Source organism: Meriones unguiculatus, chromosome 16 (assembly GCF_030254825.1).
Source record: "Meriones unguiculatus strain TT.TT164.6M chromosome 16, Bangor_MerUng_6.1, whole genome shotgun sequence".
NCBI classification, from domain to species: Eukaryota; Metazoa; Chordata; class Mammalia; order Rodentia; family Muridae; genus Meriones; species Meriones unguiculatus.
This window is the reverse complement of record NC_083363.1, coordinates 40,411,907-40,438,794: the sequence shown is the minus strand read 5'-3', so window position 1 is coordinate 40,438,794 and position 26,888 is coordinate 40,411,907. Positions and strand designations below refer to the sequence as shown.

At 38.7% G+C, this 26,888-nt stretch overlaps 1 protein-coding gene across 3 annotated transcripts in view; it reads left to right on the top strand.

Annotated features, from left to right (window-relative positions):
- Positions 1 to 18,421, top strand: part of Ptchd4 (patched domain containing 4) — a 184,750-nt gene extending 166,329 nt beyond the window's left edge. For all 3 annotated transcript variants that reach the window (XM_060369703.1, XM_060369704.1, XM_060369702.1), the window contains one exon: positions 9,158 to 18,421. In XM_060369703.1, coding sequence (XP_060225686.1) covers positions 9,158 to 10,791 — 1,634 coding nt within the window. In that variant the 3' untranslated portion in view covers positions 10,792 to 18,421. The remainder of the gene's footprint in view (positions 1 to 9,157) is intronic.
- Positions 18,422 to 26,888: the final 8,467 nt, after the last annotated feature.

The following is a 26,888-nucleotide window of genomic DNA, read 5'->3' as shown; positions in this document are numbered from 1 at the left end:
ACATGTGCACAAGGGTCCTCCAACAAGAGCTTCTTTGCTGTCTCATTTGACAGAATGAAGAACGAAAACAAAAAGACAAAAAAAAAATAATAACAAAGTTATAAAGCCAGGAAGCGGAGGATCTGGGACAAATTCATTAGTCTGCTGTGAAGACTATGTAATAGTTACAGTGTCAAAACATGTTACTTACATAATTTTAATGGTTTCAGTATGAAAGTACTTTCAGCTATTAGTAATCAGCAGGCTTTAGAATGACTCTCTTTGCCCTTATGCACACACACACAGACATATGCAATGCGATGTGTGAAAAACATATACATACTGGATTTAAGCAATGTTTATACAAATAAAACTATAAATAGTCCAAAATGATTAAATGTGAACTGTGAAACAAGACTCCTTTTCTCTTATACATGAAGATACATAGATATATGTAAGAAACACAACCGTTCTGAAAGTCACGCAAGACTCTTCAGTTCCTTCTTTTATTATTAGAGAGCTAATAAAATCCGTTAGCGCCCTTTTACAAGGAAGGAGAGTATTTTTCAAATTTATACTGATTTCCTGTGCCCTTTGGACTACAATGCCAATCTCGCCATATCTTCTATATCATTCATGTTAGGACAATGGCATTTCAAGAGAAACCACATACAACATCAAACTAGGCCTTCACTCAAAATTCTTCAGGTAAAACCAGCATATGTTCCTGGCTATGGCTTTCTACTCTATGTCTTCTGAGTTTATATAAGCACTAAGAACTTAAAAGCCTTCTACATCTTTTGTACATGGGAGGCAGAGGCAGGGGGATCTCTGTGAGTTAGATGTGAGCCAGGCTACACAGAGAGAACTTGTCTCTATAAAACAGAAATAAAATCAGCAACTAAAGAAAAGAAAGAGCAAACGTTGTAACATGTAATACCTAGCAAGTGAAATAGTTATAAATTATAAATATTTATAAAATATCTAAATTTTCTCAGCTGATTTGCTGTTTTAATTGGAATTTTATCCTTTCGTTTATCATTCATTGATATATTTGACATCGGGGTGTCATAATTCTAACCTCAATGTAAAGTAAAACATTTTCTATGTATTTTTAGAGGTGATATTTTTACAAGTCTGCTTATTAAAAGAGTATGTGGTCATAGTTAAGTTTTCTAATGGTGTGATAAAATACCATGACCGAAGCGACTTAGAAAAGGGATTATTTCATCTTACAACTTTTAGGTCCTAGTCTATCACTGAGGGAAGTAAGGTGGAATGCAAGGTAGGAACCTGGAAGCAAGAACTGAAGCCGAACCCATGAAAGAACCCAGCTTCCTAGCTAGACCTCCATGACTTGCTTGTCTTGCTTTCTTTTATCATCCAGGACAATGGGCTCAAGAATGGCACCTCTCCCCTGTGAACTGGACCCACCCACAGCAATCATAATTAATCAAAATAGTACCTGATCACAGGCCAATCTATGGAAGAATTTTCTCAATTAAGATCCCTTTGTCCAGAATACTCTTCCATTGCTGGTGGGAGTGTAAACATGTAAAACCACTTTGGGTTCAATCTACTGCTTTCTCAGAAAACTGGAAATAGCCATACCTCAAGACCCAGCTGTACCACTCCTAGGTATACACTTGAAAGATGTTCAACCATACAACAAGGGCATTTGACCAACCATGTTCATAGCCGCTTTATTCATAATAGCCAGAAACTGGAAATAATCTAGATGTCCCTCAGCCAAAGAATGAATAAAGAAACTGGTACATTTACACAAATTACACTACTCAGAAAACAAAGAAATCATGAAATTTGCAGGCAAATGAATGGAACTAGAAAAGATCATCCTGAATAAGGTTACACAGACCCAAAAAGAAACAAATGGTATATACTCATTTATAACTGAATTTTAGTCATATAGTACAGGATAGACATATTACAGTGCACAGACCCCAAGAAGATAAGTCCAATGGACATCTTAGTCTTCATGTCATCCCACTAGTTAGGGGAGTGGGGCATATCTTTGCCACAGCCTATGTTGCCTGCTTTTTTATCATTTCCCCCGATGAGACTTCCCTACCAGGCCACAAGGGAGAAGAGAAACTCAGTCCTCCTGTGAATAAATGAGCTGGGGATTCTGGGTAGGGATTCTGAAGAATAGGAAAGAGGAGATGTGGGCGAGAGGGTGGGACTAGGAGGAGATGAGGGAGGGGCCTATGACAGGGATGTAAATTGAATTAATTCATAAAAATAAAATCCCCTTGTCCCACTTAGGTCTAGGGTTGTGTCAAATTGGCAAAGCACCAGTACAGTACCTAACCACAAAGCAACAACTGCTAAGAAAAAGAGTGAAGCTTTGCTTCAAGCATATCAGTAAGTTGTATTGTTTTCAGTCTCTGTTTCTGTGTCTCTGATGTATGTGTAAATTCCTCATGCCCTCCTGAGAGATAAGCATGTTCAAGACAGAAGGGAGATCAAAATATGGATCTTTCCAAAGTAAATGTAGAGAATTCTGACTCCAATGATGATTAAAATAACTGGATACATGCAGAAGGCGCTCTCTAAAATATATCAAGTAGAGAATAATAATGTGGTTGATCCAAAGTGGACTCTTATTAAAATTATTTTCATCTGATTGATTGGGTCTGGAGAGATTGTCTTGGAATAAGCATGTCATATGTAATAGCTAGAGATACTGCTTTGTTTTTAAAAGCACTGACAACCCTTAGAGAGGACTGGGGTTTAGTTCTCAGTGCCCACAGGACAGCTCACAACAATCTGTAGCTCCAGTTCCAGGGGCTCTCACACCCTCTTTTTTGCCTCATCAGACAGCAGGCACTCATATAATACACATGCAGGTAAAACACTCATACCCATTAAAATTAAAAATAATCTTTTTTTAAAATGGCATCTATAAAAGATATCTTAGACTTACAAGAGAATGATGTTTGGGGGAAAAGCCACATTGTGTTTTACTACTTCGATGTGATATGCAATCATAGTTGGTTGGGGAGTGCTTACGTGAGGCTCAGGTGGGACGTCTAGTTCTCATGCTCATCTCATTGAAGACTGAGATCAGCATTATTTGGTAACAGTCTTTATTGCTTTTCTCATTGCTGTAACTCAATATTCAATATGAAGCAACTTAACAAAGGAAAGATCCATCTAGACTTACAGTTTAAAATGGGATATGGTCCATTATGGTTGCAGGAGCATGAGGCATGCTTTCACATCACATTGGAACTAAGGAAGGAGAAACCAGAGAGGAAGTAGGGCCAGGCTGGAACCATAAAGACGCATCTCCAGGTGCTCATGTCCTCCTGCAAGGCTGCATCTCCTAAAGGTTATAGACACTTCCAAAGCACCACTAGAGGTGAAGCGTTCAAACGTGTAAGCCTAGAGAAAAATTTCACATTCACCACAACAGTAACTATTGCTTTTAATATTGATATATTTACCTTAGCACTTTTTCCCTACTATGACCAAAAATTATACCCAAATGACCGATTTTTACAGGTTTCTTGCAAATAGAAATTATTATCACTCATCTGCTAGTAGCCATGTGAGTTTTTATTGTTGTACAGTGTTTCTATTTGTTTCCACTTAGAAAGAAGTGCTCACAACAAAATCATTTAAGACTTCCAGGACATTCAATACATACATATGTAAATGAAAATCTGTTTTTTCCGTTCATTTCTCTCATCAAACTGTTCTCACAACTTCTCCTCCACTCAATGCTAAAAGTCCTGTTTCCTTGTCCATGAAGTGTTGCCAAAGGAAACATCATTCAGCCAATGTTGACCTAAGTAGGATACTTATTATATTATCCCAATGTGCTTTGAAAATGTGTATTAACATAATTCAAAATAATTATGATCAAAGTTTGCCAGTATTAGATAATACGTTTTTAAATTTATTTATTTATTCACTTTACATACTCCCTCCTTTCCTTCCAGTTCCACCCTGCCTCCCTCTTCCCCCATCCCTCCCTACTCCACAGAAAAGAGAAGCTTCCCCCCTTACCAACCGACCCCACACATCAAATCACATCAATACTATGCTCTTCTAAGGTGTATTCTCTTCTAAGGTAGCCTGGTAAGGCAGCCCTGCTAGGAGGAAGTGATCAAAAAGCAAGAAACAGAATCCATGTCAGAGACAACCCCTACACGGAGACCAAGGTGTCCCCCTTTACTAGGGAACCCACATGAAGCCTGAGATGCCCTTTGGCTACATCTGTATAGGGGTCTAGGTACATGGTTCTTCATTGGTGCTTCAATCTCCAAGCTCCTCTGGGCCCTGGTTAGTTGGCTCTCTTGGTCTTCTTGTGGAGCTCCTATCACCTCCAAGTCCTTCTATCCTTTCTTCTGCTGTTGCACATGGCCGAATATCATTCATTCATACTATCAGCAGTTGGCTCTCTCCATGAGGTGGGTCTCATATTGAGCCAGGCATTGGTTGGATATTCGCTCAGTCTCTGCTTCATCTTTATTGCTGCATATCTTGTAGGCAGGGTACATTTTATTTATTTATTTATTTATTTATTTATTTATTTCAATTTATTCACTTTATATCCCAGCTTTAAAACCCTCCCTCTTCTCCTCTCAGTCCCACCCTCCCTCCTTCTTCTCCCCCTTTGCCCCTCGCTTAGTCCACTGATAGGGGAGGTCCTCCTTCCCTTCCATCTGACCCTAGCCTATCAGGTCTCATCAGGACTGACTGCAAAATCTTCCTCTGGTGCCTGGCAAGGCTGCACCCCCAGGGAGAGGTGATCAAAGAGCCATCCACTGAGTTCATGCCAGAGACAGCCCCTGCTCCCCTTACTAGGCAACCCACTTGAAGACTGAGTCTACTGGGTACATATGACCAAGGGTTTTAGGTCCTCTCCATGCATGGTTCCTTGGGTGAGGTATCAGTCTCTGCAGGTCCCACTGGGCCCAGATTTTTTTGGGCTCTGTTGGTCTCCTTGCAGAGCTCTTGTCCCTTCCAGGTCTTTCCATCTCCCCCTTCTTTCATAAGATTCCCTTCACCTTGCCCAAAATTTGGATATGAGTCTCAGCATCTGCTTCAATTCCCCAATCAGTACAGTCTTTGAGAGGCTCTCTGTGGTAGGCTCCTGTCCTATTCCTTGCCTTCTCTTGCTTCCAATGTATCTCATTTGCCCTTTTGAATGAGGATTGAGCATCTTCCCTAGGGTCCTCCTTGTTGATTAGCTTCTTGTTTAGGAGTATAGATTTTAGTATATTTATCCTATATAATATACAACAAGGACATTTGCTCAAACATGAATCTGGAAACAACCTAGATGTCCCTCAGTAGAAGAATGGATACAGAAAGTGTGGTACATTTACACAATGGAATATTACTCAGCAATTTAAAACAATGAAATCATGAAATTTGCAGGCAAATGATGGGAACTATTAAAGATCCTCCTGAGTTGAGGTAAACCAGAAGCAGAAAACACACATGGTATAGACTCACTTATAAGAGGATATTAGGCAATTTAAGTTTTGAAATAAAGATTTGGTGGGTGGGCTGGTGTTCCCCTCCCTCCATTAGGAGTCCGGTCTGATGGTCTCTTCAGTCTCCATAACTCTGCTACTAGGAGTCTTAAAGGTGTTCACCACCACTACTCGGCTTAGGTTATTACTTTTAAAATATCTATATTAGATGTTTCTCTCAGGATCATGAAAGTCAAAACATGTTTCTTGTTTGCCTTTACATTATATGTGTTGGCTTATTTAAAAGCCTTAGGTAGAGGTACATTGGATTGTTCATTATTAAACAGTATGCGGCTCTTCTGGATAAAATTTATACTGTTATGATGATAGACATTAATATTTAGAATTTACGATAAAAGTACAGTTGAGAGCTTATTCATAGTCAAGAATTCAGTTGATGGTATTTGGTAAGAGGTTAACGAGCTGCAGATGTAACTCAGAGGATAGAATGTCCACCTGATATGCACAACACCTTGGGTTTAATTTTCAGCACTAAATAGTGGCTCAGGTAGATAGTTACAATCCTACAGAGGTGGAAATAGGAAGCTTAGGGTTCAAGGTCATCCTTGGCTATATAGTTGTGGCCAGCCTTTTCTACATGAGACTCTGTCTCAAAAATAACAGATAGTAACAGGCCTGTTCACGAAATCTTTAATGGTCTAACATATTCTGCATAAAAATAACATTTTTCAGAATCAAAGTAGCATACAATTCATTTCCTAACTTCAAAGAATATACAACCTAACCAGAACAGAACTTATCCTTGGAAATTTTTTATTATTAGCAAATTGTCTTGTGGCTAAGGAGTTAAATACATGAATAATTAGATAATTTTTTTTAGGAAACAGAAAAATGTCAGTATAACTGGGACCTTCAGATATGGCTTTGAAACAAAGAGGACAAAGCAGACCTTGAACAGACTAATGAACACAATAAGCAATGAGAGGCACAAAAATAGGATGAACAAAATTGAGAAGATGAGATTGACCATGGCCATATTCACAAAGCCATGAACTAGCAGCGATTGCTGGAGGAGCCAATGAATTTGAGCTGCTAAGAAGTGACCAAATAGTGTAAAAATCAGAATAGCAAGTATTGTGGAAAAAAAAAACCTATAAAATACATGCACTATGCCCATGAATAAGACAAAGCATACCATGTCAAGAGATCACATTTTCATTCCATAATACTTTTAAAAGGAATACATAAACCCAACAGACCCATTATCATTGAGACTTTTGTACTACATAGAGACTTTTGTACTATATGAAGCAAAATCCTGTCCTACATAAGCTACGTAATGCTCCATTGAAATGACCATTAGCAAAGGCAAGCCAAATTTAGCCTCAGCACCGTGTGGCTTTTCTCTCCCTAGTGACTACAAAGAAAACTAATGTCCTCATTTCCAAAGAGAGCTGCTCTAATTAAAGTCTTATTTCAATGACCCTAACCACTATCATCATAGATTATGTTGTCAAGAGAGTAAGAGAGAAAGACTTCCTCTTGGTCAATGAGTCTTATGGAAGATATGAATGAACCACCGTTGTTATTTATTTCACTGCATTTTTTCCAATAACACCAGTGTTCAGCTTATAATTATATGTTGGAAATAATATAATTGCCTGCAAAAACATTTTTAAGCCTGCCTTTTACCCATCTGCAGTTTTCATAACCCTTTTTATTTGCTAGGAAAATATCTTCCCTGACAGGACAAATTCAGAAAAGACAGCAAAAGCTTTATATTTGAGGTAAGAACGCTATTGCTTAACCAATAATTAATTAATAATGGCACCCCAGAGAGAGTCATTGTTCTTTGAAATATCAAAGATTAACATCAGATATAGTTAAATTTATACATGCTATCATAAAAGGAATTCATGAAACATGACTCAGCTATCCATTTAAAAGAGTGTAAATGCTCACTCTCCTGCAAAGCACCACTGTTTGGGGAATAAAGTTAACCACATTTAACAAACCCATGCGGGGCTTGAGGGCATTACCTAAGACTCTGCCAGGTGAACCTATGAGGACGTTTAGGATAAAACTCCTGTGGTTTTCCAACAGGCTTCTTGGGTGATTTCCAGTTACCACTGAATTGCATGACACTGTGTCATACAAAAGACACTAGATGAAAAGCACTCCAGTAAAAAAGTCCCAAGTTGAAGGAAGGAAGGAAGGAAGGAAGGAAGGAAGGAAGGAAGGAAGGAAGGAAGGAAGGAAGGAAGGAAGGAAAGGAACGCTGGGGATCAAATGACAAAATCTGCCACCAGTAAAACCCAGTGCACTTATAAAAGACTGTAGCAATCCCAACTGTACTGAGAACCGAATCATGTATAGAGCTCTTAATTAACTCTAGTATCTAAATAACTTATAAGGTCCATTGTCCAGATTTCTGTGAACTAGGTCATTTTGTGTCCTTAAGTGTCATTGTTGGCTAATGCATTTCTTGGAGAACAACCCAAGCACAGCTCGTAGGAATGGTTCATGTTTGGGATTGCTGTGCCTACAATGGGAAGAATAATCTATGAAGATTTCCACCCACTCAGAAAGTTACCAGTTCATATACTATAAGGGATGACTGATAGATCAACTTCAAGGAAGTAGAGGAAAGGGGGGAAAATTACAAATGTAGTCTATTATCTTTGTTTTCACAGCTGTTTTCTTCTTTTGCCAATGAGGAAGTGAGTCTTACTTAAAACCAATCAGTTTCTTGAAAGTAACCAGACAGAGCTGAGAGAACACAAGAGATTTTCAAGTGTGACTAAACAAATAGTACTGTTAACTCTTAAATAATATATATATAAATACGTATATATAGATATAAAAACAAAAGGTGCACACTAATTTTTTAGAAAAAAAATATTCTTCATCCACATATGTGAAACAAAGAATCCTCAGAACCTACTTAAATGCCAGATGGGCATAGTGGTCCACCTATAATCTAGCATTGGAAGGTAGAGACCAGATCCCTACGACAAGCTGACTAGCGAGACATGCCTTACCTGTGTGGGAGCTCTGAGTTTGATTAAGAGAACCTGCCTCAAAAGAAAAAGGTTGAAGGACTATCAGAGAGGACGCCTGACGTCACCCTAAAGCTTACACATGCACTGGCACACATGAGTACATGCACCTGCATCCGCCCATGCACCCACAAGAAACACTAAAACGGACCAAAAATGCATATGGATTGGTGGTGAGCATATTATCACAACTATTTAAAAAGTAAAGTCGCTTCACTATTTAATATCATCTTATAATTCTCCAAGTCAGCACACAAACCCGTTTACAAGGACGTGGAATGAGTCAGTCAAGGACATGCATTGATATTTAAGATAACAGGTGACAGCCTCCACTCTTGATAACACATGGTTCATTTAGGAAGGCTGTGCACCCAGGGAGAAAATATCATCTGGAAACAGCGCTGTGTCTACCAGTTTTCAGGTGAATATAATAAACAACGATTATTTTTATTTCACCCAGAATATCAATAAAGCCAGTTTTACCCAAACTTACACAGAAAACATATTTCCTCTCTGAGTTACTAACAAGAGATACATGCCACTTTGAAGAATAGGGTATGTATGTTTAGTATCACTTATCTATATGAAATCCATTTGAATCATATGTGGAAATAAAAGCAACTTTTCTTTCTTTCTCTCTCTTAATATTAGGTCATGGAACTAAAGGAGTATTTGAGCTTCTGTCCGGATGGCGGAGAACCAAAGAGAATTTACCCTTCAAAGACAGGGTAGCTGACGCCTATTCTGATGTGATGGTAACCTACACCATGACCAGTTCCCTGTACTTTATCACATTTGGTATGGGTGCCAGCCCTTTCACGAATATAGAGGCAGTGAAGGTCTTCTGTCAGAATATGTGTGTCTCTATTCTATTGAACTACTTCTACATTTTCTCTTTCTTTGGCTCTTGCTTGGTCTTTGCTGGACAACTAGAGCAAAACCGGTACCACAGCATCTTTTGCTGTAAGATCCCTTCTGCGGAATACTTGGACCGCAAGCCTGTGTGGTTCCAGACAGTAATGAGCGATGGGCACCAACAAACCTCCCATCATGAGACAAACCCCTACCAGCACCATTTCATTCAGCACTTCCTCCGAGAACATTACAACGAATGGATTACCAATATCTATGTGAAGCCTTTTGTGGTCATCCTGTATCTCATTTATGCCTCCTTCTCCTTCATGGGGTGCTTGCAGATCAGTGATGGAGCCAGCATCATCAACCTCCTAGCCAGTGACTCCCCGAGTGTTTCCTATGCCATGGTTCAGCAAAAGTATTTCAGCAACTATAGCCCTGTAATAGGATTCTACATCTATGAACCCCTGGAGTACTGGAACAGCAGTGTTCAGGAGGATCTGCAGAGGCTCTGTAGTGGCTTTACAGCAGTGTCCTGGGTAGAACAGTACTATCAGTTTCTGAAAGTCAGCAACATCAGTTCCAATAACAAGACTGACTTCATCAGTGTCCTACAAAGCTCGTTTTTAAAAAAGCCAGAATTCCAACATTTTCGTAATGATATCATTTTCTCCAGGGCAGGGGATGAGAACAACATCATCGCTTCGCGCTTATATCTGGTGGCCAGGACTAGCAGGGACAAGCAGAAGGAAGTCATAGAAGTTCTGGACAAGTTGAGGCCCCTGTCCCTCTCCAAGAGTATCCGCTTCATTGTGTTTAACCCTTCCTTTGTTTTCACAGACCATTACAGTTTGTCGGTCATCGTGCCTGTTCTGATCGCAGGCTTTGGGGTTCTCCTCGTGTTAGTCCTGACTTTCTTCCTGGTGATCCATCCTCTGGGCAACGTCTGGCTGATTCTTAGTGTCACTTCAATTGAGCTGGGCGTTCTGGGCTTAATGACACTGTGGAATGTCGACATGGATTGCATTTCTATCCTGTGCCTTATTTTCACTTTAAATTTTGCCATTGACCACTGTGCGCCACTGCTCTACACATTTGTATTAGCAACTGAGCACACCAGAACACAATGTATAAAAAGCTCCCTGCAAGAGCATGGGACGGCCATTTTGCAAAACATGACTTCTTTTCTTATTGGGTTGGTCCCCCTCCTATTTGTGCCTTCAAACCTGACCTTCACACTGTTCAAATGCTTGCTGCTCACCGGGGGTTGCACGCTTCTGCACTGTTTTGTGATCTTGCCTGTGTTCCTAACCTTTTTTCCTCCTTCCAAAAAGCACCACAAGAAAAAGAAACGTGCCAAACGGAAGGAGAGAGAGGAAATTGAGTGCATAGAAATTCAAGAGAACCCTGATCACGTCACCACAGTCTGAGAGTGGAGACTTTTTTTCTTTGCCAGAGTCGCACAACAATGCAGGGCGAGTAAAGCTCAGACCTCAGCTGCTTGGGCTGGCCAGGGGTAACAAGGCAAGTCAGATCAAGAGTGCATTATTCATGACGCATCCAAGGGTCTGCTTCTTTGGGGGGAAGAGGTAATAAAAGGAGTGACAGTTCTTTTCAATCTTGTTCTCCATGAGAGAGATTTCCAGACATTGATGTTAGAGTCTTTCTGAGGAATAGGTGGATTGAGGTGTTAAGACAGAGGTGGAAAGATCAAAAGAGTCAAAAGAAATGCTTAGAAGAAATGGAGAAGAGAGAATAGGTGGTCTCCAGATAGAGGGAAAGACATAGGAAATGTCTAAATTGCCATGTCACTTTTCATGATTGCTGTTTGAACAGGTCAATCAAAGGAAACCTATGCACATGGGAAGTACATATTTAATCCTGTCTAAACCAAAGGACTGGACCACCCAATCCATTTTGTGTGTACATATAAGTATACATATACATATACTTATATCTGTCTTAGTGTACATTGGTGTTTGGGTGAAAGAAGGTGTCCATTTGCAGATAGGCTGGCCTTTCTCTAGAAAGTCAAATCAGCTTTAGCCAAATATATAAGCTCATTAGGGGTAATACAAAATGTATAGATGGCCACTTAAAATCAACTCACCTGTCTAGACAGCAAGAGTGTTATTCAACTGTATGATAACAAAATAAACAGAAATTTGAATCCATTAAATTCTACATGTCATGTTGTTGGTCATTGAGATCTAACTTTGGGATGACTTCACAAAAACCTCAAAAGGTGTTTGAGTTAATTAGCATGTGAACAATGTTTAAAACTCAAAATAGTTGAGATAGCCCATCATTTTAACATCCCTGTGTATTTGGAAGGCCAGCATGGTTGCTTTTGGATATCTCACCCACCTGCAAATGAGCACTTTAAGCATATTGTTCTTGCATCTATATGTAAGGGTACACGGTGTATGTGTGAAAGAGGAAAAAAAAAGAATGAGATAACATTCCATAGTTAAGTGTTCTTATTTTAGATGGTGAAAATGCACTGCTGCGGCATATAGCGATTCACACAGGAAAAGGGAAAAATCTGGGGAACTTGGAGAGTAAAATGGGCTCTTGCCATTCACCGTCCCAGCATTAAACAGTCCTTGCCAACTCTAACGTGTTCCTTGGAATAAGTCTGGAGCATTAAGTCAGGCCATGATCACTATGTCACCATAGTGTACACCATAGCCTCTATAGCCTCATTTTGTAGCTTCTTGGCGTATCATTGTCTCATTAATTAGAAACTAAGCTCCTATGGCAAGCGTCGCTCTCCACAGGGGCCATACTAACTGTGTGCAATTGCTCCCAGATTCTTTACATTAAAATAATATAAAGTGTTGAGGAAAATGTTTCCATTAAGTTAGTGTTTAAAACTTTGCCCCAGGCAGGTACTCAGTCTGCTGGGTACTTCCATGGAGTAAGTCTGCTATTCATGTTGGAGAAAGTAACTGGAAAAATTCTTTTCCATGCCAAGTAGGAACCTATGTAACAATTTATTTCCAGGTAGAATCAAACAAATGTCCAACAATTACACAATCAGCTAACAAGCTTTTTCCTGAAGAAAGTTGATATTTCGCACCACTTTGGCTTGCATAATTTAACTGTATTAATGATATTCATAGTTATAAAAGGCAAGATACAACTAGAACTCTTAAAAAGTCCCACTCGTGTTACATTTTTTTTTGAAAATGGCAGTGATAGATTAGTGAAGCAAGATCTCTGCTCTTACAAACGATGCAGATTTTAAAATAGACGTCATTTGAAGAAAATTTCAGTTTGTTGAGTGGTGTTTGTTCTATTCTGCCTTACAGTCACTGTGCTTCAGTGTCTCCCTCACTGTGGGTACAATAACGGTAGAACTAAGTAGGGATGGCCGCTCATAGCCACACTTACGTTTTCACACCATCTGTAAAGTCGTGTTACAGCAAATGCCAGCTTTTTATCTCATGAACTTCTGTGCTAGAGAAAAGAGGTTTTTGGACAGTTGATCTCTAGGCCCTGATCTTATGTTTAAAGTTGAATTTTCTGAGCAGCCTTTGGAGTTGGGGAAAAGAATTCTTCTTTCAAAGTTACTCCTTGTTTGTGAAGATTGCAATCATTCACACCTGTTTTTAAAGATGGCCACTAAGAAGTTGAGGAGACTATGTCCCTTTATTTTTGCCCACATTCAGCAATACTCCATTGTTTCAGCTACTTTTTGTTTAAAGTTAACTTATTTGACTTTTATAATTAACATAAATCATTTCAGATGCAAAAAAAAAAAAGATTTGTGAGTTAATTGGCAAGCTTGACAATTGCCAAATGCATGGGAGTACAGCTGCATATTCCACCAAAGCTCCGATGGTTAATCTCTTCCAAAGCACTTGGATGGGGATAGAATTGTTTATGTATTAGGAAATTTCTACATGGATCAAATATGTAGTGCAAAGAGGAAATTCTCATTGTCCAACTGTCTAGAGAGGTGGCATTTTAGAAGCGATTTTATCTTCTCAAGAACACATGATTCTGTCTAAGGAATTGTAGCAATAATTTACTGAAATGAAACTCCATGTTCTAGAAGAGTTAATAGGACACCCAAAATGCCTTGAGTTGGTCTTAGGAAGTAAGTAATGTAAGTCCAGAAGGATCTTGCCAAGCATCACCCAAACGTTCGTACCTCACTGTGAAACAGATGTTTCCAAGAATTTCTTCACTGAGTACCAAGATGCACCCTAAAATATGAGATCATGATGCGCAGGTAACCCTCCAACCCAAGCCTTTTCTGGTTGCTTGTATGCTCCCCTTTTTAGTTTTGTTCAAGTTTTTGCTTTTTTTTTTCCATTTGTGAAGTATCAATGACATTTAAGTTGGGAATTTAAGTACTATCAAACTGAGGACCATTCAAACCCTTGGAGATATCAGTGGGAAATCTTTTAGAATTGTGGAATGTTTTATTTACTGTAATGCATTTGCCCTTAAAATGGGAAATTTTAAAAACTTCTGAACCCCACCCCTTTTCTTATTTAAACTGGACCTTGTCCCTATCATAATGTAAAACAGAAATTATGGTTCACGGTTCACTGTCCTCAAAGAGGAACTCACCTTAATTACAAGACAAAATTCGTCTAAAAGTTCCAGGAGCTAACCTACATCCTGTGTAAGTCTGTTGAAAGAATGTGTACTTACATGTTTTCCTACGGGTTCTTGCAGTGAACGTGGACCTCTTTGAAGGCTGTACATGAGTACCCTACGACAGAGCAGTTCTCACCTAAGTTTGTATCACACGAATATCTTTCTTCCAGTTGATTTCCAATTATTTCCACAGAAATAAATTTACGTGTTTTATCTTGTGCTGTGAAAGTAGGAGGTATGACATACAAAGCTCCTATGATGCTACAATAGCCATTCTTGTATGTCAAACTTGAGTGTCAGTGCTATGTCCAACCTGTAATTATTCATTGCACTTTACCATAACATGATAATCCTGCTAGAGCTGGAGATTAACTATTGCCATTCAGAATTGTGTGTATTTTTATATGGTGACTGTAGATATTGTCATTACAGTCAGATTTTTTTATGACCAAATAGTTATAAATGCATGGCACAACGCATGCATGATTACTAATAGTATATAAATTATTCAAGACACTATTTTCAGGGTTATTGCACACTTTATTAAAATTTTCCTATCATAACTGCCTCCTGAGATTTCAGTTGCAAAAACCTAAAGTCCACAGAAAACTCCATACTAAGGGAAGCCATCAGAAAATTGCCATCTCTATGATTGTCAAACTTTATGATGACTACTGGGAAATCCCTGTGGCTAACTCTTGTCTCTGGACAAAGCACCAGGCAAAATCTGTACTAGCCAGTAACTCAATTTGCTGATGTTCCCTAGGTTTTCAAAGGCAAACCAGAAACTATGGTACCTTAAGAATGGAATTGCGATGCAGTCTTCTAAGACTGGAGAAATCTGTGATTTGCGCACACTTCCCAGAGACAAGTCTATGTTCAACTAGTTTTGTTGCTGTTTGCACAGTGTTCTGCTAATTCTTTCAAAGGTGGCCCTGAAAGTCTTCATTTATATCAAAGGAATTTCAAGATCACTTTCATCTTTCATTCTCTTTAAGAATAGCAGAATTATTTCTCTCTCTCTCTCTTACAAAAAAATAACAAACAGTTATGACAAAATTTTATGGCATCAAGTCATAACATCTACTGCTGAATTAGTATGTCCTTGAATTCTCCCCATCTCAAATCTATATACAAACCTCTGCATCATCTTTGTGGCACAGGCCCTTATGCCAACCCTTTGCAGGAATGATCTGCAGATACGCTGCACAGAAAATAATTACATTTTCTTTTACAGATTTTCCTTTAATATGACTGCATTAATAGGGACCAAAACGAAAGGAGCAACATCTCTGCAGGATGCTCAGTGTACAGGTGCTGCATATGGATGTAGTCCGACTTCCGTTTCTGTATCAGATGATCAGTCTCCATCTATGTCGTGTTGTAGAGAAGGAGGGCAGGAGGCTCTCTGTTCCAAATGTTTTCGAGTTTAGATGACATTTTGAATAAGATTGGAAAATACTGAAAGTCAGACGAGGCTATTTCTAAGAAATCAAGATGTCAGTGTGTGAGTGCAGTGGGAGGAGTGACATCATTGAAGTCCTTTCAGACTAGTCTTTATGTGTTAGAAACTAGCACAGAAAATCAGGTGGTACCTCAAAACAAGAGTTTCTAACTTCTGGAAAACCTATCCATGTGTATACATATTCCACTTGGGTATTGTGCTTTTGCTTGTAAGATTCAGATGCTGAGCCTGTCTCTGCATTTATTAGCATGACCAGATCCATTTTGTGAGTGAAAACAAGAAGCTCAAGGACTCTGGAAAGAAACTTCAAATAAACACTCAGAAAAGCATTCATTTTCAGGACGCTGTAACACACACAATAATTTTGAACATTTTATGTACTTAATGAGGAGCGCTCTCTGTCACTGATATAGAAGCCATTTGCTCTTCTTGTAAAATGAAAAACCATTCAAAGAGAATATATGGAACCAGTATTTGCAGTGTACGTAGCTATTTTATGGACCAGATCTTTAGCTCTTCAATACCCTTAAAGCAGTTATTGAGATAAAATGAGCGTAGACTACACTGGGAACCTCTGTCAGAAAGGTGTGTTAGCACAATGAAATATTTATAAATAAGATCACTGATAACTTTGCACTTTCATAAACCATACTAAGAGAGTCTTTACTATTTCACCCAGTTGAATTTTCCCTAAGAAAGCTCTCTAGGTCACACCAAGTATGAAATCCTAAAAAAATCAAAAGGGAAGTTGAGAACATGGAAGGAGGAATAATTCGCAGGCTCTTGCTTATTCTTGCTCCGTTTCCTGGGCTCCGGTTCTGCAAGGTGGGGCTGGTTATTAGTAGTTCAAAATTGTGTTCCAGTTTGCTGTGTGGCTCACTTGATGCCTGATATGGTTTTCTTCTCCTTTGTTTTTGCAGTTACTAAAGCAACTCCATTATCTCCAGGGATCTTTCAAACCAGTGGAGAAATAAGAGTTTTAAATTTGGGGAGGATTTCATTGAAGAGTTTCCTGGAAAGTTATTAGGAGTGACCAGCATGGGTAAAAGATAAGTGGAGCTTATTACAGTTGTGCCGCTTTCCAGTCCCAAATAGATTTTGGTTGGATTCTTGGTAGAGATTGTTCATGGCACACTATGAGAAGCATTACATTATCTAAATGTGAGAAAGGACTAGAATCTCTCACAGGAAATTGAAATCACTTCTACCACCAGAGTCAGTGGATTTGTAAGTATTTTCAGCCATAGTAAGAGACCTTGAAAAACAAAAGAAAACAAAAAAACAGGCTTCTGTGGTCTTGCAAATCTTACTACAATCTTCAGCATCCGTGTCTGTATGGAATCAGGATATCCAATGTGTTTGTGGAGCTTATAGAGCACATGTTCCCATTAATCACGTATATCCTTTCAGCAATAGACTTCCTTACTCTTCAGTAGAAAATCTGTCACTGTTTGAAAAGGACAGAGATCTCGCTAAGCTACCTCACAGGGATATTTAAAGATAAAATGCCATACAACCTTTGACTAAGTGGTAATATAATGCTATTTATTGCCCTTTCGCTTTGTAAATTTGTACCAAGCTAGTTGTAAAATGAACACCCCTGTAGTTTTATTCACCAATACAGCATCACTCATAAAAATTGTTTAGTTATCTTTTCTTAGATGTCCCAGAGAATGGAAATTATTTCAGAAAGAATATTGCCTGGAGTTAGCTTGAGATGGTGGCTGATTAGAGAGGTGTGGCATTAAATAATCTGCGACGAACCAGTGAAAAGCCCATGTGCCCATCTTCTCAGTGGATGGAAGAGCAGCAATTCATGTCTTTAATTATGTTAAGCAAATACGAAGCAATGAAGATACTAGAATTACAAAGTAAGTTTCCCCCCCTCCCTCCAATGGAAAAGTACTGTTTTCACCTCAGGATTTTGAAACACTGGCTGCTTGAAGCTAGGGAGGAAAAGAACTGCTAAAAGGACCACCGCCCCCTCACCCATCAGCAAAACACAGGCGTGATAGTGGAAAGTAAGCATTTCATTTGCTTTCCTCTCCCAGAAGAAATACCTACCACTTCTCAATACTGACCCAGGAAATGCTAATCTCTACAAGAAAATGAAGAAGAATAACAAGGCATATGAAATGATATGGCTCCAGCCTCCTAACAATACAAATGCCATGGGAAAAAATAGCATTGCCAGTTGATTTTGCCATAAGAATGGCTCTTTAATTAATATTCTTTTTGGTATAGGTTCCTTACATTCTTCTTTTGTGAAAATAGCCTCATTTTTTACTCCCAAGTTCCAATAAAGGATTAAAGACCTCTGTTCCAGAATTCTCCACATAGAGCTCTTCCCCTAAAGCAACCTTATCCACAGAAGCATACAAAGAAAAAAAAAAAAAAACAACAAAAACAATCTGATACTTGAAAGTATAACCTAAGTTGTATTTCAGTGTCAGAATGTCTTCTCCCAAATAACAGACTGCCCCAATACTCACCTTAGATCTTACTGAACTTCAAATATTCTAAACATATTCACCTTAGATATTACTAAGATGTCTTTTAAGCACCATTTCCATGCTTTTGATTTTTCAAAATTTGGTGTATGGTCAAATTTGTATGCATTTCCATTCTCAGTAAAAAAGTAAAATTTGAAAATGAGGTATTTGACAAAAAAGCAAGTATCATTACCACAATTACTTGGCTCTATCTGGCTAACAATGAATAAAAATGGGGGATATAGACAAACAGGTGTGGGCTTATAGGAAATATTATGAGAAACCTTAACCCCCTCGTTGGAACATCCTGCATCAGTTCTAGAACTAGCAGTGGTGGTGTCCTAGGTCTGAGTAGGTTCAAGAGACCATTGCCCCCAGGGGCGAGACGTGCTCCATGCCAATTGACTAACTCCATGTTTTCCTCCACTTTTGAAAGTCATTTAAGGTTCTTAAATTATTTTTTCCCTTTTTTTTTAAATTTTTCATCAATTACACTTTATTCATTCTGCATCCCCCCATAAGCCCCTCCCTCCTCCCCTCCCAATCCCACCCTCCCTCCTCCCTCTGCTTGCATGCCACTCCCCAAGTCCACTAATAGGGGAGGTTCTCCTCTCCTTTCTGATCTTAGTCTGTCAGTTCACATCAAAAGTGGCTGCATTGTCCTCTACTATGGCCTGGTAAGGCTGCTCCCCCCCAGAGGGAGGTGATCAAAGAGCAGGCCAATCAGATTATGTCAGAGGCAGTCCCTCTTCACATTACTATGTAATCCAATTGGACTCTGAACTGCCCTGGGCTACATCTGTGCAGGGGTTCTGGGTTAGCTCCAAGAATAGTCCTTGGTTGGAGTATGAGTCTCTGGGAAGTTCCCTGTGTTCAAATTTTCTTGTTCTGTTGCTCTCCTTGTGGAGACCCTGTCCTCTCCAGCTCTTACTATTTCCCAGTTCTTACATAAAATTCCATTCACTCTGCCCAACATTTGCCCATCAGGCTCTGTCCTTGGTTTGCCTGTGGTATATATGCAAGATTAGAGTCTCACAACAGTGTGATGCAGCCATGATCATTCAGGCCTTTACAGCCATTGAAGCAGGACATTCTCCCCAAGCATGGTTGGATACCATAAAAAGCTAAAATGTTACGCTCAGGATGCGAGGCTAAGCACTGCACTCAGGGTCAGCCGCTTTGGACCCAGAGAAGAGCATGTCTGATTGCATGTGGGTTGATGCCCCAGGTCCCACCTCTGAGAAAAAGGTATCAGACGGGTCTGATGCTCTTTGGGTGGATGACACCTAAATGAACATCGGTACAAAGTCCCAATTTATTTCTAATATCAGAGATCAGACCTCTACTCTTGCCTGATGCGTCTAAAACAAAAAGGGGGAACTGTAGAGAGCTGCGGAATGCTATGCCTTAAAGATGGAGCTGGTTTCTGCCTTCCACCTTCCCGATGGTGAGTGCTCTCTGTCACGAACAATTCCACATTTGGCTAAGGCTGAGGATCTGGCTTGCTTCCATGTATGTGGACCTATCTGCACTGCCCACGTGGCACGCCTGGGTTGGCTACCCAGAGGATACTTAAGCTGTGGGCTGGCTTTCCCCAGGGTCCGAGGATTGTTCAAGGTTCCTGAATAAACTGAATTGAAAAAAAAAAAAAAGAAAATGAGGTATTTGTAACTACCACAGGAATAAATAAATTTGATTCTCCTAATTGAATGGATCTCATACCTCAATGGATAGAAACTGTACTCTATTTTATTATTATTATCAAGTTTGGATGTACAACTATGTAATCATTTTAGTGAAATTTTTCAGGATCATATGACTTAAACCTATGTCTGAGGCCTAAAGATAAAAGTCCTAAAGAAAATAATGATGAAATCTTTACTATTTATGCAAAATTTTATGCTTACTTTAATTATAGCATGACTAAACAAGGATCTATGAAGTTACTATTTTCATGTTTGTCTTCAACAACAACAACAAAAAAAAAAACTATTTCCCTTGTATGAAGCAAGAGCAGTTGGAACATTTTAAAAGTCATAGATTATACAAGATGCTTTTACTATGAAATTCCTAGAGTTAATTGCTTGCGCATGACAAGTTGTTTTGTGGGTTTTTTTATCACACCAAATGCTATAAAAGTCAAGTCATTTCTAGACTGACTGCATTGTCCTTCAGTTCTTATTGCTAATATTAAGTGACATAATACCCAGCTTCCTCATCTAACCTCAGAGAGTCTTTTCAACTTCCTGTGTTTTAGTGAAAGGTGTTAAATTTCCCAAAAATAACTCCTCTTGACTTCACAGTATGGTACAACATACCATGTACTTGAAATGAACACATATGTATGTGGAGAGATTATTATGTTGTTTTGGTTTTGGAGGCAGAGTTTCGTTGTGTAGCCCTGACTGGCCTTGAGGTCACAGATATCCCCCGCCTCTATTTCCAGGGTAAAGGAATTACCATACCCAGCCAGGGTTTTATATCCTTTATCTTAGAGATTTGTTTTGTTTGCTATTTTTACTTGCTTGTTTATATAATTTGAGATGGGGTCCTTCTATTTGGCCCCACATGGCCTGGAGCTCAGTGTGAATCCAGGGCCCCACCTGGAATTCATAACTCCCCTGCCTCCACCCCTTGTCTCCTTCCCAAATTCTGGGATTACAGGTGTGCAACACTAATCTTGTTTGTTTAAACTTTTAAAAATATTATTTATTAGAAAAATAATACTGTGTTGTACATCAGCTAGCCCTACAAAGTTAAGATAATTCACTATCCAAGGCAAATTAATGTCTTGGCAGTCCTACAAGAGATTTTTATGAAACCTTGAGTCCATAAATATCTCTACAACATGTAAATTGGGAATCTATTACCAAAATGGTCTCAATCATTTTACTAATTTCAAATATGAAGTAATGTGTAGTTGGCTCAAATAAATTCTACCCAAAATTTATTGCGTTATTTGGGCCAATTCTCTCTGATGTGTATTGCATTGTAATGAATCCCTGTGGCAACAGAAAGTCTAAAAATACTTGAATTCATCATTTTTCTCACCACCTGAGAACACTAACAATAACTAAGACAGTGGATGTGGCATGCAGGCTTATAAAACAAGGCCCACTCTACCTCATAGGATTCAGCTCCACATCTGGGTGAAACTATAGGTTGTCAGCAATCATGCCTAAGTCATTCAAATCAAGACTTGAGATTTTGAGTTTCCAAGTCTGTTGGGTTTCCATGATTCACATGGCCTCAGCACTATGAGGAATCCATAGCTAGCCCATACTCACAAGATTAAAATATACCAATCGTGAAGTTATACTGAAACAAATTAAGAGCACACAGCCCATATCAAAGGCTCTCATTGTTGAGCTTTTGTCTTCAATAGCAGCATTTTCTTAATTAGAGCCATGGGCCTTGGAATGTCTCACTTTGCACAATTTCTCACATTTTATAAAAACACAGGACACTCTTGTTTCTTTGATGGAGATGTTTTAATTTATTCATTAGCTGTTTTCCCATCTGTATTTAATATTTTAATTGTTAATCAACTTTCTTTTTTGGGGGGGTAAAATCACTCTTTCTTGTAACAACTAAGCCATATTTCCTTTGGCTAAGAATAAGTATGTCTAACAAGAGGTGAAGTCAGAATTTAGCCAAATATAAGAGAAATTCTGCTCATTGCTACTTTTTGTGTATCAAGAAGAAATTGCCCACATGTTTTAGTCTTAGAAGCTGTCACAACACAGGACATTCTTCTTAGAGAACGTTCAATAATTATATATAATTATATATTCAATGACAAATTTTTTAAAAGAAAAGGAATCCTGTAGCTTCTCACTTGTGACCTAATGTGAAAAGTGATTTTTTTTTTTAGCAAGATCAACCTATGGAGAACTATATTTAGAATATATTTTTATTTCTTGTTTTCTGGAATGGTCTATCTTATAGCCAATTATACAGAAATAAGGCTTCACATAAAAGACCCAATTTTGATTGTTCAGATTGTCATTTCTGGTAAGTTGAAATGGTGCCTTCTAGAGCTTTACAGGGATAGTTAAATATACTTTTTAAAAGATCACATCACTGCAAAAATTTAAAGAAGCACAAAGGTTTTTAATATCTGGAAAAATATTTGGATTGGTACCTGCTTGCTAGTGTACTTTGGCAGTTTTGGAAACAAAAAGATTGGAAGGTATCAGAAAGATCTTGACATATATAAATCTCTAAGAGATTTCAAGCTGCTATTTTCTCCTCCTGGCTTGGATCTTAATCATTTGCTCTCCTCATGACTTGAATCTTGTTCATTTACACAACAAGTATTAGAGATACCTGCATTGGTATCTGAAAAAAAAAAAAAAACTCAGAAAGATACCAAAATCATATCTCCCTACTGGGAGGTTACAGGAAATTCCCTTCCGTAATATGTAAGGGCAGTGAGGAAGGGCTCACGAAGCTCTACATTGAGTATGAGTCTGACATGTGGAGCCAGAAGGGGGAGAACACAGAGTGCCCAGGCATGGGGAATGAAAACACGTGGTCCTGGATGCGGCCCCACTTCATAGGGCGGGTACGGGTGCAGTGGAGTGTAGTGGAAAGCAGGAGTCTATTGTGAGGATGTGTGATTGCCCGGATTTAAGGAGACCATTTGGAATGAGAAGTGTGTTCACGAAGGAAAATATTTTTTTTTAATTTTAAATTGTTTTTATTTTTTATTCTTTTATTGTCTCTATTTTGTTTTGCTTTTTCTCTTTTTTCATCAACATCATCATCATTGTTTTATTATTAATATTTATTGCAATGTATTCACTTTGTATCCTGGCTGTAGCCCCTCCCTCATCTCCTCTGGGTCCCACCCTCCCTCCTTCTTTCCCCCACCTCATATCCCTCCCCTAGTCCACTGATAGGGGAGGTCTTCCTAACTCTTTCTGAAAGACATTTCTCAGCTTGAAGTTAGGTTCTTACATAATTTAAACACAGTCGTCTTCATTTCTATGTTTCTGTATTTGGTGTGAAAGTCAGGAACTCCAAACCTCATTGACCTCACATCCTTTTACATTTCCGTCACCAAGTATTCGGTGGTGGTAAGTGCTGGTTTATGGCAGCTATCTGGTCATATCATATATATCAGGTCGCCTTCAAAGTGCGGCCCAGAGAAAGAGACCTGGGTAAGCTGGGTCCCATATCCTCCAAGAAAAGCAAATCAAACATTACACACAAATTAATAATCTAATAGAGTAGGGATAATAATCTTTAGACTACAGGCTGTTTCAGGAAATGGTACACTGTGGCCAGCACTGTGTTTCTGTGGTACAATGAGTCATTTTTTTTTCATCAGGAACCTGTACAAAGAAATCCAAATGCAGACTACACGTCATGAGAAATCACTGCACAATTTACCCCTTCACCTGCATGTCCTCCTTTTAAATGTGAAATTTGAGACAATGCATTGGTCTAAATGCTTCAAATCACATTCATAATTTTATTGCATGTATTTATTTATTCGGTACATGGCACCATACTCATGTCGTCACCCACATGTGGAGGCTAGGGGTTTTAGGAGTATGTTCTCTCCTGTCGTCATGTGCATGCTGGGAACTGACTGAGCTCAGGTCATAGAGCTCGGTTACAAACACTTAGCTGCTGAACCATCCCACCGACCCTCAACCATTTTTTTAAATAACTTGCATATGATTCACTTCTAATTCTTCTGAAAATCATGGTGAAATAAAATATATATACATAATCTTTAAGTTTAGAAATGACCCATTTGAATATTAACAACCTCCTTTTTATAGCTGAGGAGTATTGGCCATAATGATTGGTATCCCAAATAGAAAAGCAACCCAAATTATTTTTTGTTACTATAATAAAGGAAGCTATGAGGAGGACTTTTAACCTTTATATCTGAAATAAGCGTTTGCCAATAATGTCAGTTAGAGTTATCGCTAAGGCTGCAGCTGGCATGGAGAGGCTATCTTTCAGAAAAATTTAAAAGGCCCTTAGTTCACAGAACTGGGATAGACACTAAAGCCACCAACCAAGTAGCCTGAGGAAATGGAAGTCAACAAATATACTCCAAGGGATAATTTGAACGATGTCTGAATTAACACAGCCAGTGATTTTCTGAGTCTGGTGGTAACCAGTATGACCTAGGGAAATTGTTCAAAGTCCTTAGTGCCCTGAACGAATACCAGATCAATGAAGTCAGCAGCCCCTGTAGAGATTCAGTCTTTTGGTAAATGCCCTAGTGATTCCAATATGTAGCTTAATTCCAAAACTAGTGACTAAGACCACAGATTAAAGACATCAATGCAATGAACACTTACAGAGTGATTACACTAAGCAAAGAAATTAAGGTCACAAACTAAGTATGATGATATGTATCTATAAAATCCCAGTATTAAGATGCTGAGGCAGATTCCTCAAAGCCCTTCTTGGTGACGTTACCAGACCCTGTTACAAAAAAATTAACACAGGAAAAAAAATGAGTGGTATCCATTGTTATAATACAAGTCAAATATTTAAATCCCAAAGGTAAAGAGATGATTTCTTGTAGAGGCAAATCCAGTGAGAGTACATTGTTATCATCATTACCATCCAGCCTGGGCATCCCATGTGACAAGACACCAACAAAGTCATGTGAGTGAAGGGCAGGCTGGATCTATGAATCCAGTTTAGCACTAGGGTTTGTTAGCAGAAGGATTGAAACATGGTGTGAGAACCTGTAAACATAAGGCCAAAAGAATTACATTTTATTCTGTGGACTCTAGGATTACTTATCAATATTATTATTGTCAGAGTCAAGATGTAGCCTGAGTGAGTGATAAAAGACCTGGACCCAAGGGCATAAGCTAGTAGAATATTGTAGTCACCAGTGGGAAAATGTAATAATAATGATGATAATAATGATAATAATAGCCAGAAATAATGATGTGGCACTGAAGAATGGAAGGAGAATAAAAAGGAAAACAAAAATGAATGCAGTGTTGTGATGTAAAGAAAAGGCATCTAACAATAATATAACATAGACATCCAAGATTTGTTTTTAGTGTCTAAGGCACCAGAATATGGTGTCACACAATTAAAGATTAGCCTATGTGCTAATTTAAATAAATGTAGCATCTTAAATTTTATTTTCAGATCTGTGCATTTGGCAATGTACTATAGGAGCCAATCATTCATACTTTGCATAATGTTCTCACTACACTATTCTAATTTTATTTTAATAATCATATTTCTGTGGTTTTTGGCCTGCAAAGTACCTTGTTTTTATTTATAGAGCGACTGAAATAAAATATTGGAAAATCACTTCATATTAACATAAAGATCAATTTGATCTTTTTACATATTTACCCCAAAGGAAAACTATTTAATTATCAATTTTTTAGCTAAAGTAAATACAAGATAAGTCAAAGAAGAAGGAAGAAAATATTAGAATGATAAGTAGGTACATTCTTCTAGGCATGCCTTGCAGCTAAAAATCTTTTCACCACCCAGATTAATCTACAGTGTTCACAATTGTAATGTTTCTGTTAACTTAATAAGCAAATGGTACTTAAAACTTCTTTGTGTTTCAGGGAGTTTAACATTGCAGGCGGTTTATGCTTAGAAATAACACCATCAGCCCTCTCATAACCAAGGATGTGGCCATTGATGACCTCCTCTGGAAGGTTTGTGGAATGCGTATGTCACTATTACATCAAACATACAGTGTCGTTTGTAACTATCAGCGCTGGTTAATGCCGGATACGTGGACAAGAAGTTGTTTCCACAACGTATCCCTACACAACGCACTTACACACTTCAAAGGCTGCCTCTCTTTAGCGCAGCTCTTTCCCTGCCAATGCTGGAAAGGTCAAACTTACAAGCACACACTTTTCAACATAGCACTTAAATATGTTTATTCACTCCGTGTGCTCTCAGAGAAGAAGTGGAATCGGTGATGGTGTGTGCAGGTGGCAGCTTAAGAACACAAAAACTAAGATTTGCTGGCATGGTGCTGCACAGTGTGGTGGCTGTGGGTTGAGTCACAGTTTCCCCCCTGGATGCAAAACCTACATAATTGTCCATCAACTCAATTGCTCGCCCAGCCTTTAGTTTAATAAAAATTAATTAATTAATTAATTAATTAATTAAACACCATTCATGCGCCAGGGTCAGAGGAGGCATGAAGAGAGGAGATCAGCCAAATGCCCATCAAAGATTTTAGGGTAGTAAGAAAGTGGGCAGGATAAATGACTACAGCTATGAGAACGCAAGTGACTTTACCATGGTGACTCTCCAGCTTGAACACACACCAGAACTGCCTGGCCATCTACTTAGACCCAATCCAATTGTTGCCCCTCACCATCTGGCTTCAGAGTAGGTCTGGGATAAAGTCAGAAATTTTCATGTCTAACAAGCTCTAATGGATGCTGATGTGTCACAGATACAGAAGTTTGTAAAGAGCGGTAGGTTAACCGCAAAAAAAAGAAAAAAAATCTTGTCGCTAAACCTGAAAGACTTCAGGGCCTAAGTGCTCAGTGGTCTAAGGCATTCTAGGCTGAAGAAAAGGAGTCCATTCACTTGAGCTTGATGATGAGAGTCGTCTGGGACTGAAAAATCTGCCTTTGTAACAAATCGGCCAAGAAGGTCTTCTCTTATTATGAATTAAAAAAAAAAAAAAAAAAAAAAAACATTGCTTTGAACTAGGCCTAAAGTATGAAAGGTGATCATTTTAAGAAAGGCTTGGTATAAAGGGCTTAACTAGAATGTGTAAAGTGTCAGATAAAGTGCAGGCTTGATTTAAACCTGGAATTAGATAATAGTGGATACTCTCGATACGGTAGATCCCACACAAGGCTGTTTGTTGCTTATATGAAATTCATGTTTAGCAATGAGTCACATTTCAATTTGCTAACTCTTAACAACTCTAACATGTTAGGTGTGTGTCAGATGAGCAGTAGGACCAGAAAGA